Source organism: Nannobrachium achirus (assembly GCF_963921795.1).
Source record: "Nannobrachium achirus genome assembly, chromosome: 15".
Taxonomy (NCBI): Eukaryota; Metazoa; Chordata; class Actinopteri; order Myctophiformes; family Myctophidae; genus Nannobrachium; species Nannobrachium achirus.
This window is the reverse complement of record NC_137822.1, coordinates 296,466-309,893: the sequence shown is the minus strand read 5'-3', so window position 1 is coordinate 309,893 and position 13,428 is coordinate 296,466. Positions and strand designations below refer to the sequence as shown.

General features: G+C 41.1%; 1 protein-coding gene across 1 annotated transcript in view; it reads right to left on the bottom strand.

The window, feature by feature from the left end:
- The window catches only part of egfl7 (EGF-like-domain, multiple 7), a 32,020-nt gene extending 18,822 nt beyond the window's left edge, over positions 1–13,198 (bottom strand). Inside the window, exons 1-3 of the mRNA XM_080743143.1 lie at positions 12,953–13,198; positions 3,730–4,067; positions 474–596 (exon numbers count right to left, since the gene is read on the bottom strand). Coding sequence (XP_080599269.1) covers positions 474–596; positions 3,730–3,812 — 206 coding nt within the window. The 5' untranslated portion in view covers positions 3,813–4,067; positions 12,953–13,198. The remainder of the gene's footprint in view (positions 1–473; positions 597–3,729; positions 4,068–12,952) is intronic.
- Between the last annotated feature and the right edge of the window lie 230 nt (positions 13,199–13,428).

Below are 13,428 nucleotides of genomic sequence, written 5' to 3'. Positions count from 1 at the left end.
TTGATTTTTTTGGGGGGCAAATCTTTGTATATATCGTTTTTAAAGCGATTATAATATTTGCCTCTGCGGGGTCCCTAATACACAATATTTCAAAATGGGGGTCCGTGGCCAAAATACATAAAATTCGAATGGTCCTTGACATGAAAATGTTTGAGAACCACTGATCATAGAAACATGTGTTTTTTCAAAACCTTAGAAGGATTTAGAAGAAATGTAGAGTCAAAATATTCAAAGACTTGCACAAATTCTTATGATCTTTCAAAAATAGCAGATCTGCAAGCTCGCAGCGCGGCACTCGGTGCCGCGCTGTGAGCTTGTATATCTGCTATTTTTAAATAATTAAAACATAAAATAATGGTTAAAGTGGTTCAAATCTAGAGTGATTCGTTCAAGGTCTTAATGAATAAAATACATTAAAACAAGCATAGAATAAACAACTAAAGAGTGTAAGCCTGGACTCAGAGAGCTCTTACTTGTAGGTGCTGCAGAGGCGATGGCCCTGACACAGGGTGATGTAGGGCTTGTGCACGGGCTGGATGTACGACTCTGTCGTCGTGACAACGCGCTGACGCACCTCGTGGCCGCACACTCTCCTCCTGAGAAGTGCGGGAGACAAAGTTAATCATGAAATAAAACTCTTTATTCTCTATTTTAATTTGTAATTTTTCATCACGTTCCTACGCCAACAATTTGATGACCGAAATTATGACCAAATTATTGGCTTGGGAATGCGATAAAAACGAAAAAATCTCCATGAATTCAAGGTGTCATGGGGTGCGCTATTGATAGAAAATAAGTATTTTTGGGTTTTGTGAGGGTCAGTTTAGCCCTATATACGTACATTGGCTATTTGAAAAGAGCTTGTAGATCTGCTTTTTTTTTTAAACATGTCAATGTTTTTTGAAATTTTTGAACATTTTTTTATTTTTTTTGTTTTTGGGCTTTTTATGCCTTTATTTGATAGGACAGTAGACTGACAGGAAATGGGGAGAGAGATGGGGAATGACATGTGGCAGGTCGTCCAGATCGGGAATCGAACCGGTGACGCCAGCAGGCATCATAGCCTAGTATGCGGTATGCGCCTTGACCACTAGGCCAGCGGGCGCCCCATTTTAACAACAACGAATCTTGTCCGGGGGTTCATTTGGGGCGTCCTTGACATATAAAAAAAAAAAAAAAAGAAGTAGTTTGAGAACCACTGGGTTTAGCTAACCGAGCAATTAGCTGTGGGCTTCCAAGAGAGACTGTGCAGCAGGATGAGCGGTGACAGTCTCTGGAATAAGAGAGGCATCTCAACGGATTTACCCAAGAATGCTGAGGCGAGGACAGATCGCTGTCGAACGCGACAGTGGGACGTGCGCAAAGCTCTAGTCTACACATTCCTCTCTCCGCTTCACCAAATACTAACAAACTGCAGATTCGGAGCTCTATGTTTCTGTGTGCCCCTGAAAGATAATATCGTCACTGTCGGGCAGAAACCTCGTATCTCCAAGTTTCAAATATGTACGTTTTTTCGCTAGGTAAAGCCCTGCTTCATCATACAAGGCCGTCGCACAAAGGTAGTGAAAACAGCCGATCTACAAGCACACAACGCCTCGCGGTGCGAGGCGTTGTGTGCTTGTAGATCAGCTGTTTTCACTGGTTTAAATCATTTTTTAAATGATAAATGCAAAACGAAGAGTTTTGGACATGCAAGGTTTCCACCCGACAACGACGATATGTTTTATTACTCTTGTTTGGCCTATTATATCTGTACATGAGTGTATCTCAATACATGAACCAATTACTGTTATATATACTTTGTCATGCAACGATTTTGCTAAATGCTTACATTTAAAACATTTTTACATTTTTCTTTACAATTCTTGAAAAATCTAGATTTTCTTTGGACCATTTTTGCCTATAATGCCGAGCCTAAAATAAGGACACCAGTTTGAAAGTGGCTGCAAGTTGATCCTTGGCCCTTGTCATTTCTCTCTGACCTTTTCTAAGGTTTTCAGTTTATTCTGGCGTCTGTTTGCGAGGGCCTGAAAACGTAAATGAGTAGTTTATGAGCACAGGGTTGGTTTGAGGTCAGGGCCATGGCGGTCTCTAGATGTGTAACGTTATCTGAGCGTTCAACATACTTTTACAGAGGGCCAGGGACGTGCAGAGAATGTTAGAGAGGCAGGGGCTGAACTTTGGTGGAAATATCAAAAATAGCAGACTTCCAAGCTCACAACCCGTTGCTCTGCGGCGCATTGTGAGCTTGGAGGTCAGCTATATTTTCGGTGCATTATACCACTCGCATAATTTCTACACAGAAAGGGCAATTCTTTGCTGCATCAAGTTCAGGAGAGTCAGGACAGGGCAACTCTCTTGAATGCTGCCTTCAGGTATGGCATGGAAAGAGAGCATTTGCATTTCTTTCACCATAGTGAAAACTGCATTCATGGTCTGGAGAGAGGGCACTTTTTACAGATGAGTAAAATGGCAGGGGCTCGAGCCTCCTTTGATGTCTATGTGTGCACGGCACGTGCCTGCCGAGGGTGAGGTTAAGCATTTAGGGGTTTTGCAAACAAAGCAGCCTAATTTAAGCCTGAACTAAAGATGTTTAACTACTGACTATTGAGCCAGCACCTACGTGGTCACCGTGAGCCAAAGCAGGGTTCAAGACCCAAAAGAGAAATGAGACGTTTGCCCGGGGACCCAAACAAGTGCAAATATAGCAGCTCTACAAGCCCACAATGTTCTGCTTTGTGTCCCGTTTGTGAGCTTGTAGATCTGCTATTTTCACTACTTTTAAATTTGTATTTATTTATTTGTAGAAATGACTTAATTATTTTTGTTTCATTCATGAACTACTTGAAAAGGATGTTGGAATAGGTTTTTAATTGATGAAAAGGTGTGATTTTGTGGTTTAAACTTTTTAAATCTTTTGAAATAACATGTTTTGTTGTAGGAAACAGGAAAATAAAGGGGGGATATACCGGTATTTAGTACTCCCGACCCATAGAAATTTGGTCCGCGACTCAAACATGGGTCCCGAGTCCCGACCCATGTTTGAGTCGCGGACTCAAACATGGGTTGGTTACCAAACGTCTCCATGTCAAGGACCCCCCAAGTAGCCACCTAGTAGCCAAATGGCTTTAAAATACAATGAACGCCTCGTGTCGTGATTCATTTTTATTTATTTTTTTGCAATTGTGTACAATAGCTGCTTTCTAAGTTTTGAGAAATTGTTTTGACCACAACGAGATGCCCAAAAATTGTGACGCTGCGTTGAAAGTGGTCGACCTAGCACAATAATAATCTTACGCACCAAAATGTAGTTGTTATATAATGATAATGATAATGATTATTATTATTAATAGATTTTCCTCCTATTTTCTAATTGGCCCCATTTGTTAGAGTGGCAGCACCATTTGAACCCCACTGCTGTTTAATGTCACTGTTGGGCAGAAACCTTGTATCTCCAGGTTTGAAATTTGTATAGTAAAGCCCTGCTTCATCACACAAAACTGTCGAACAAAACGAGTGAAAATAGACAATCTACAATCACACAACGCCTCGCGATGCGAGGCGGTGTGTGCTTGTAGATCAGCTATTTTCACAATTTTAAATCGGTTTTAAAATAATAACAAAAAAGGCGGGTGTTGGACATACAAGGTTTCCACGCGACAATGACGATAAGTGATCATGGTTATATAGGAATAAACTCAATATAAAGAGCATAATATGAGCTGTTACCCATGGTGACCAAACAGGTGATGAGAGGCCATCGTCACATGGAGGATGAAGACAGTGGAGGACACGAGCAGTGCTTGGTACATGTCTTCTTCTTCTTCTTCCTTTCCACCTTCTCTCTCTCTCTCTCTTTCTCTCTCTCTCTCTCTCTTTCTCTCTATCTCTCTCTCTCTCTCTCTCTCTCTCTCTCTCTCTGTCTCTCTCTCTCTCTCTCTCTGCCAATTGGACGGGAGGAGACACAAGGAGGACAGACGAGGAGGGGACGTCAGTGGCGTCTTCTTTTAGGCAGATGATGCTGTGTTAGGACTTCTTCTCCCTCCAGGGGCGATGACTCCACCTACCTGAAACAAGAGACAGATCAATGGTTAGTTTGGATTGATTGATGTTTTTTGTATTGACAAGGACGCAGACATACAGATCTATGAAATAAATAAATAAATAAATCTATAATAAAAACGTTCAAATCGTCGTTGTCGGGTGTTGTATGTCCAAAACCTTATTTTTTTGTTATTATAAAAAATAAATAAAAAAAACATTTAAAATAGTGAAAATAAACGATCATCGAGCACACAATGCCTCATATCGCGATGCGTTGTGTCCTTGTAGATCTGCTACTTTCACTACTTTTGTGTCAGACAATTTGGAATGATGAAGTAGGGCTTTATTTGATTTGAAGTTTGGAACTTAATTGGAGATACAAGGTTTCTGCCTGACAGTGACGATATACAGTAGTACAGTTTCTACCTTTACTATACAACTAAAACAGCACAAATGTAAGTGGAACCTTTAGTGAGAAAGTGACACATGTACATCCAATCGTCACACATTTCACTTCCACACATACAGTATAAAATGTATGCCCAAATTCCCCAGAAACATTTTCCAAAAAGACATCAGCTATTTTTGCCGCATGACACCATCGTAAAACAAAATGTAAAACATGCCAGGGCCTAAGTGGTTAAGCCAAGAAAATGACGATAAAATCGATGCCAATCATCCTCCAGAAAACTACACTTTTACAGCATTCTCATTTCCAGTGTCCTTGTAAACGTATCATCTCTCCAGGCTGGCCAAGTTTCTACCCTTTGAAGCCAGACCACTGGAGAGAGATGGGCTCCGCTCTGGCCAATCCCAACAGACCACTGGAGAGAGATGGGCTCCGCTCTGGCCAATCCCAACAGACCACTGGAGAGAGATGGGCTCCGCTCTGGCCAATCCCAACAGACCACTGGAGAGAGATGGGCTCCGCTCTGGCCAATCCCAACAGAAACTCAGCCGTACCAAAAGCAGTTGTCATTGGAAAGGAAAATACGACCCCATGGACTGGCACTCTGTATGATCTGTGTACAACACTCTGTATGATCTGTGTACAACACTCTGTATGATCTGTGTACAACACTCTGTATGATCTGTGTACAACAAAACACTCTGTATGATCTGTGTACAACAAAACACAAGGCTAGCCAGATTGTCTTTTGGGGGAGCTTTACGGAACTGTAAACAGTGTTTATACGGTATATTCAGTAGCAGAAGAGACATTCTTTTTATTAAAAAATAGAAACAATGGCCAATCTACAAGCTCACAAATTGTGCACTGAAGGTTTACGTGGTTTTAAAAAACTGTTCCCCTGTCTTTTTCTTTTACAAATGGAACCTGGTCTCTGCTCTGCAAATATTATTTACACTGATTAAGGTTCAGTAAAGTATCCCTGAAAAGACATTCAGGTGATCCTCATGTTTTGTTATATAATGCAAATAAGTCAGCTTTCCACACTTTGAGAACCAGTAAATGTTTCACTAATTTCAGAAACCTAAAATAATAAGTGTGCTACCTTTCAACATGAGATGAGACGAGTGCATTGAATGTAGACATCAGAAATATTAAACTGTGTCAGAATCTCAGCTATCATCGTCAATTCATACACCACTGCCTGTATACCATTAGGAGCTGGGGTCAGATATGGACAGCCTGATAAGAACCACATGTGAATATTAGGAAGAATGAATGTAATATTACTTCACATAGAGTCGTAGAAATGGCAGAGACGGCAAAGCACTCCCTTCCTATGTTGAGTAAGAACTTAACCTGAGAAATATATGCATGTATTAAAGGGGCTAGGATCGTATTGATATCTAATATTGTTTTGTTGATATTTATCAATCACCGGCCATTTTAATGTGATCAACACTGTTACTGTATGTGTAGGCATTGACATAAATTGACCTCAAGGATGGAGGGTGGTGAAAGCAGCATAGTGGGAGGTACAGCTGCCCAGATTTAGCACTGTTACACATCCTATCCTCTGATTTATGACTGGCAGTAAAAATTCCTTATGCCATATTTGCACGTCATGCTTTGTTTTAGAGCACTTACTTTGGTTATCGCTGTGTGTGTGTGTGTGTGTGCGTGTGCGTGTGCGTGTGCGTGTGCGCGTGTGCGTGTGCGTGTGTGTGTATGTGTATGTGTATGTGTGTGTGTGTGTGTGTGTGTGTGTGTGCGTGTGTGTGTGTGTGTGTGTGTGTGTGAATGATGGAAAAGGAGGGAGTTATATGTTTATCTCAGGAGGTTGGGTTACCGCTCCCCCAGTCTGGTGGGAACCAATTTTGGTTTAAGAAAAAAATTGATATTTTTATTTATTGAAAACTGCAGTGGTGGAGAGTAACTAAGTACATGTACTCAAGTACTGTGCTTAAGTAAAATTTTGAGGTATTTTTACTTTATTTACTATTTTTAATTCTTTTACTTCTACTCCACTACATCTCAGATCCAAATATTGTACTTTTAACTCCAGTACAATTACTGGAAACTTGAGTTACTACTACTAGTTACCTTTAGTAACTAGTAGTATTACAATACAAACATTAACCACTACATGGCTACACTTCAGCCATTTGAAAATATGCAATCTACAAGCTCACAATGAGTCGTGATGCAACACATTGTGAGCTTGTAGATCTGCCAAATATTTGTATCCATTTGATACATTTGAAAACGTGGGAACTGTGAAGTAGGACATTGTGCACAATGACTAGGCTATACTTTCCACTATTGATTCCTAAAGTACATTTTGATACCAATACGTTTGTACTTTTATTCAAGTAAATGTTGAATTCCAGTAACCTGTAAGGGTGCCCACACACCAAAATAGTAGTGGAATCCGCCAATGCATTTCAATGAGAATGGTATTCCTAAATTGGAGTATTGATACTCTTAACTTGAGAGAAACATGTGAGTACTTTTTCCACCACTGCTTGAGAAAATTCTATTCCCCCAGACATGCATGGCATTTTCCCCTGGTACAAACCTCCCCTCTCCCCACACTGGCTGGGGGTCTGCCCGGGCCTAGAGTACGGTTGTTCAGGAAGTGGCTTTGTGGTATCAGCCCCGGTTTTAGTGGTTTTTCATGCTGAACTTGTGACCCACCTCCAACACCCACCCACCCACGGAGGCCCCCTGTACAGAAATAGGCACACATGTACTGTGTGTAGGCAGCCTGTACGCAAGCATGCTTGTAAGCTCACAACTGAGGAGTTCCTATACATTAAAACCAAATAAAACTATAAAGGCTTGCTTTGTACTTCTATGTGCCACACGCCCGGTGCAGAAAATAGCAGATCTACAAGCTCTTCACACTCACTGCACGCGCACACTGTGGACTGTGAACTAACAAGGAGCAATACAACAAGACAAGGAACGTGTGTTCGTAATTCACAGTTCTCCCTCCTCTATTTCATTGGCCGGTGATTCTCAATGTTTTAATGTCAAGGACCTCTTAACTCTGCACAGTATACAAATGGAACCAAATGGACCCGTACAGGTCCATTTGGTTCCATTTGTATACTGTCAGAGTTACAGACTTACGGGTGAATTTAGGACCCCCTCAGGGGACCCTGTTGGACCCCACTTTGAGAAGCACTGTCACAGGCCATAGTATGATTTAAACGTCACGTGGGATCAAACAATTTGTTGAACTTCCGTCCCGCAAGACAGCTCTCTGCATGGAAACACAAGTCTGACTAATGAAGATGGTGTTGTTGCATGCAGGGAGTCAAACTTGAAGCTATATACTGTACTCTTGGCTCTCAGCATGGCGCTCATGACACTCTAGTTCAGCGGGGACATTTGTGGAGAGCTAAAGGCTGCCTGGTGTGACAGTATAGGTCAGGGAGAGAGAGAGAGAGAGAGAGAGAGAGAGAGAGAGAGAGAGAGAGAGAGAGAGAGAGAGAGAGAGAGAGAGAGAGAGAGAGAGAGAGAGAGAGAGAGAGAGAGGGAGAGAGATCTGCAAGAGGTAACTGATGCTATATAAGCCCAGTGTGGGTTGACAGTTTGCATGCTCCTCTGGTTCGCTGCTGCTGGCTTGACGCCTGGAGGTTGGACATGCACATGCGTTCATTCACAAACAGTGGTGGAAAGAGTACTCGCATGTTTTACTTCAAGTAAGAGTATCAACACTGCAATATAGAAAATAGAAATACTCAAGTCCAGAACTCAAAATGTACTTGAGTAAAAGTATGAAAGTGTACTTAAGGTACCAAAAGTACTAGTGTGTGTGTCAGTGACTGTGTTTGTGTAATGAGAGCAAGTGCGTGCACTCAACTGTGTTTGTTTGAACGTAGACATACGACAATGCAAAAAGCCACTCACACTAAACTCTTAATTAAAGTGCAATCCCATCAAATAGCTTTGGATGTGGTATAACCGTTTCTTCACTGTCCAAGTGCCCAAGGATGATTTCAGACTTGAGGCATGCATTGATTAGGCTGCAAATACAACATTGTAAATGATGGAGAATGTTGTCATTGTTAAGAGGACTGCACGTGGTGGAGTTTTATGACATTCTGCATGGATGGATCTTGGACTAGTTAAATATTGTGTCATCGAAAGTGTTTGTAATTGGCCATTATCAGCATCATAGCCTACTGTAGTCATGCATCTAAAATGGAAAGTAAGGGTAATTGGAGTTTCAAACGCACTACTACTATGGCCATCAGGGGGAGCTGTTTTACTGGACAGGTAATGTCTGTGTCCGCCATGGGTGGAAAAAGTGCCTACTCACATTTTCTTATTTAAGTAAAAGTATCAATACTGCAACCTAGAAATACAAGTAAAAGACCGGAATTCTAAATGTACTTGAGTAAAGGTGAAATGAAAATATTGCTATCAAAATGTAGTTACTTAAAGTAGGCTACCAAAGGTAGAAAGTAGTCCCATTTCACAAGTTTTCAAATGCCTACTATCTATAAAATCTTTAAAAAATATTTTAAAAATAGCAGATCAACAAGCTTGTGTGTCAAGAGCTTGTAGATCTGCTATTTTCAAATGGCTGAAATGTATAGTGCTGTCACTGCTGTGGGGCTGAACTGGTTGTATTTTAATAATAATCATAAAGTAACAGGTAGCCTAGCTAAAGTTTTCAAATAATTAGTAGTGGAGTAAAAGTACAATATTTGCCTCTGAGATAGTGGAGTAGCTTCGTAAACTTAGAAAATTAGAAATAGCCTACTCCTGTAGGCCTACTCCATGCAGGAAAGAAAAAGTAGGCCTACTTCAAAATGTTACTTTAAGTAGGCTACAGTAGCCTACCTTAGTTGCTTTACAACACTGGCGATCAAAAGCAATTAACACGCAATCTCCCTCCCTGCTCAATCTCTCTCTCCATCTTTCTCTCCCTCTCTCTCGTTAGCTTAACCCCATCTCTCTCGCCCTCCCCTTCTCTCTCTCTCTCTCTCTCTCTCGCTCTCTGCTAAATAAACGTTCCCACAACAAGATATAGGATAACATAGACGTTAGTTGCTCATCAAATAAGCACCGGTCAAGTCGGCAATAATCAACTTAAATATAATCGCACAGCAACTTACAACACAACTTTAGATCAATTCCACTGGGAAAAGTGCACGAACAAAGCAAAGTGCCGCTTTATATATTCCACTCGCGAGTGATAATATCCCACCCTGTTAGTGTTGCTGTTGTGAAACTCCGTTGTGTTGTTTGGTTCGGTGTTCCACGGAAATCCACGCGCAGCGCAGCTGCAGCCTCCCACCCAGAGCTATCGGACTGTCACCAGAGCGCAGCGCGCACAGCGCATGCATGTGTGCATGCATGGGGGGTAAGGTGGAACAGCTGGTAGAGTCTGGGTGGGTGTCCTGCATCTGTATCATGCAACACACTACACACACACACACACACACACACACACACACACACACACACACACACACACACACACACACACACACACACACACACACACACACACACACACACACACACACACACACACACAGGCTAGATGGGGGACACGCCAGTGACGTCACTGAGTTATAGCAGTGGTTCTCAAACAAATTTGAAGGTCTCCTTAACTTTGACAGTGTATAAATGGAACCAAATGGACCATAACGGGTCCATTTGGTTCCAGTTCACTGCCAAAGTTACAGACTTGTAAGGGTCAATTTTAGACTCCCATAAAGGAACCTTATAAGACTGAAATCCACTTGAGGACCACTGAGTCAGAGCACTGTTTCCCAAGCACTGGCTCAGACACATTTTGATGGGTCCCTTATTTTTTCCTACCGTATATTTTGTTTTTATGTTATTTCAAAAAACATTTTCAAAAAAAGTAACCTAAAAACATACGATTTCTATAGATTTTCATTCCAGATTATTACTTTTTTCCAACAGTAAACAAACCAACATACTGTACATAGTCTGCACATTAAATGAAGTTACAATTATGTGAACCCTAGTTTGTGCATGATGTCGTTAGACGAGATTAAAAAATATATAATAACTCCAAAAATTCCCCCAAAATCAGCAATGTCCAAAGAAATTCCATAATTAAAAAAATATTTTCCAAAGTTTCCAAAGTTTCCAAAACAAATACAAATGTTAAAATGTGCGAAAATAGCACATCTACAAGCTTACAATGCATTGAATTGTGAGCTTGTAGATTGTAGGAGGTTCCAAATGAACCCTTAGGGGTCTGTATTCTCTGAGAGTATAGACTAATAGCAATGGAAATGGAAAATAGATTGCTATTCGTTGTACAACATGGTGGGTAGGTTTATTGGGGGAAAACCCCCAAACATTTCCAAACTTAAAATAGACCTATACAAACAAGGATCATTGCCAGAGTCAAATAGGAGCCTACTATTTACCCCACTACAATTATTTCACAGCTTTTGTTAATAGTTACTTTGCAGATTCATGCAGAAGATTCATTAACTGATATAGCCTATTGCGAACGATGAGTAACTACTATAGGTTTATAAGCTCAGCTGCAACATATTGATTGATGCCAATACCTTTGTCTATATATTTCTATTTTTACTCAAGTACATTTTGAGGACTTTTAACAGAGCATTTCCACATTGTGGTATTGTTATTTATACACGAATTGTTGGTTACAGTTTGGAACTTTTGAGTCAAAACTGTAGCCTACAACACAAACTTGTAGCCTCAATGAAGCTATACAACAAATGCACGTCTGACAAATTGTCCAGATTAATTAGCCTTATACAGTAGGTTAAAGCCATAATGAAAATTACTCTCTTTATGTGTGTGTTTATTAACGCTAATATAGCCTAGTAGTCCAGTCATTATTGAAAACGACCTACCTACCTTCACTTACTATACACTACACTATAAAGGAAAAATGACTCCCAAAAAATATCTGCTTTAAGTGGGATGTGAGGGGTCAAACTAGGGGTTTTTAATTATTCTGAATCCATTGCAAGCATTTGTTTTGCATGAAAAACATTCCTTGGGCAAGAAATGGCCCCTCAAAATGATGGTTTAGTGATGAATCATCAATTTTCACAGTCTTTTGGGGTCCGTTTTTAGCCCAAGGAATGTTTTTCATGCAAAACAAATGCTTGCAATGGATTCAGAATAATTAAAACCCCTCACATCCCACTTAAAGCAGATTTTTTTGGGAGTCATTTTTCCTTTATAGTGTAGTGTATAGTAAGTGAAGGTAGGTAGGTCGTTTTCAAAACTTTGCCCCGATGGGATTCCTTGGGACTTTTTTTCCCTCACTAAGGACATAACGAGGATATAGAATCAGTCACGTTTGCTACTATTGCAATTTGTTTTAGGTTTAGCCTAATTTTGGCCTAAAACTACTGGACACATACATTTTTAGAGCAAATCAAGGCCAAAAGTAGTGATGACCAACACACATGACTAAACTAATCACAGACATGAGAACTTCTTAACTGATATGTCCATGCATATGGCTATGGGCTTTGATATGTCCATGCATATGGCTATGGGCTTTGTCATATTCATTTGAATTGACCCTCAAGGCCAAGCAACATATTTGGCCAAACCATGGCGTCACATGCTTCCTGTGTTTGTTTATGCTACCAAAATAAAAGATAAAACGGGCAGCATCACAACATGACACTCAGTATAATATAGTATATCAGGAGGGTTTCCCAAAGCTTTTCAGATCGAGACTCCAAAATAAATCTGGTGTCTGCACAAACATACATTATGAATTTAACACTTAAGCCCTATTTTTGAACATTTCATGAAAACCCCATGTTTGGGGAAACAGCAGTATAGCCTATAATAGAGAAAAGCTTTGTGTGCATATCAGGGTTGCAAGATTCTGCTTGAATTAAGCAATGAAAAAAAAAACAGCCCAAAACAAGCGACTATAGGCCACAAGAGCACTCTAAATCTATACATCGGCTATTTGAAACGCACGTTGTGCGTTTGCTTGTAGATCTGCTATTTTCAAATTACATGAAAACCTGAATGAACAACATGAACAACCACTGGCTGAAACTAAAATTGAGGGAACAAGCCCCAACTGCACTTTAGAAAACAAGACAAGCCCCCCTGAAAAACACAAACCACAACTACCAACATTTAAATTGTCACTGTCAGGCAGAAACCTTGTATCTCCAAGCTTGAAGTGTGCATGTGTTTTTTGGTAAATGAAAGCCCTACTTCATCATACAAAAGAGTCGCAGAAAAGTAGTGAAAACAGCAGATCTACAAGCACACAACGCCTCGCGATGCGAGGCGTTGTGTGCTTGCAGATCGGCCATTTTCACAATTTCAAATCGTTTTCCAAAAAATTACAAAAAAGGAAGGTTTTGGACATACAAGGTTTCCACCCGACAGCCGCGATAAGCCACTTAAAAAACACAAAGTCGCTTATAAAAAGAAGACGTGGCAACGCTGATAAGGACATTTCAAAGCAATGGACAGTCTTACCCCGCAGGTATGCAGTCATCAGGTAGGTGGGTGTTTGCGCGGGACGGGCCGGCGCGGGCCGGGTCTGGAGGCAGAGCGTGGTGGTGGAGCCTGCTGCTGCCGGCCCGGTGGACTGGGTGGCATTGACTCTTCCGCGGTAGACATTCTTTCTTTTTAAAAGCTCGTCGTCCCACGGTTTTTTATTACTGGGGGGGTTTTTATTTTTAAAAAACCTCGCGGTGGCTTCTTCTCCTAATTGTCGGTGCTCCCCGTGAACCGGCCGCCGAGAAATGAGGTGTATTTGGGCGTCGCTCGCTTGCTTTTTATGCAGCGCTTCCTGTGGAACGCAGGAATTGGACGGACAATCCCCAAACCGGACTTCCTGTGAGTGTTTCGCGCTGATAAAATCCTGCTCCTGCACAAACACTCCCCATCCTGCTCAAACCGCTTTGTGAGGCTCATTTTCGAGCACTTTTCTAATCCTCCCTAGTCTGGTG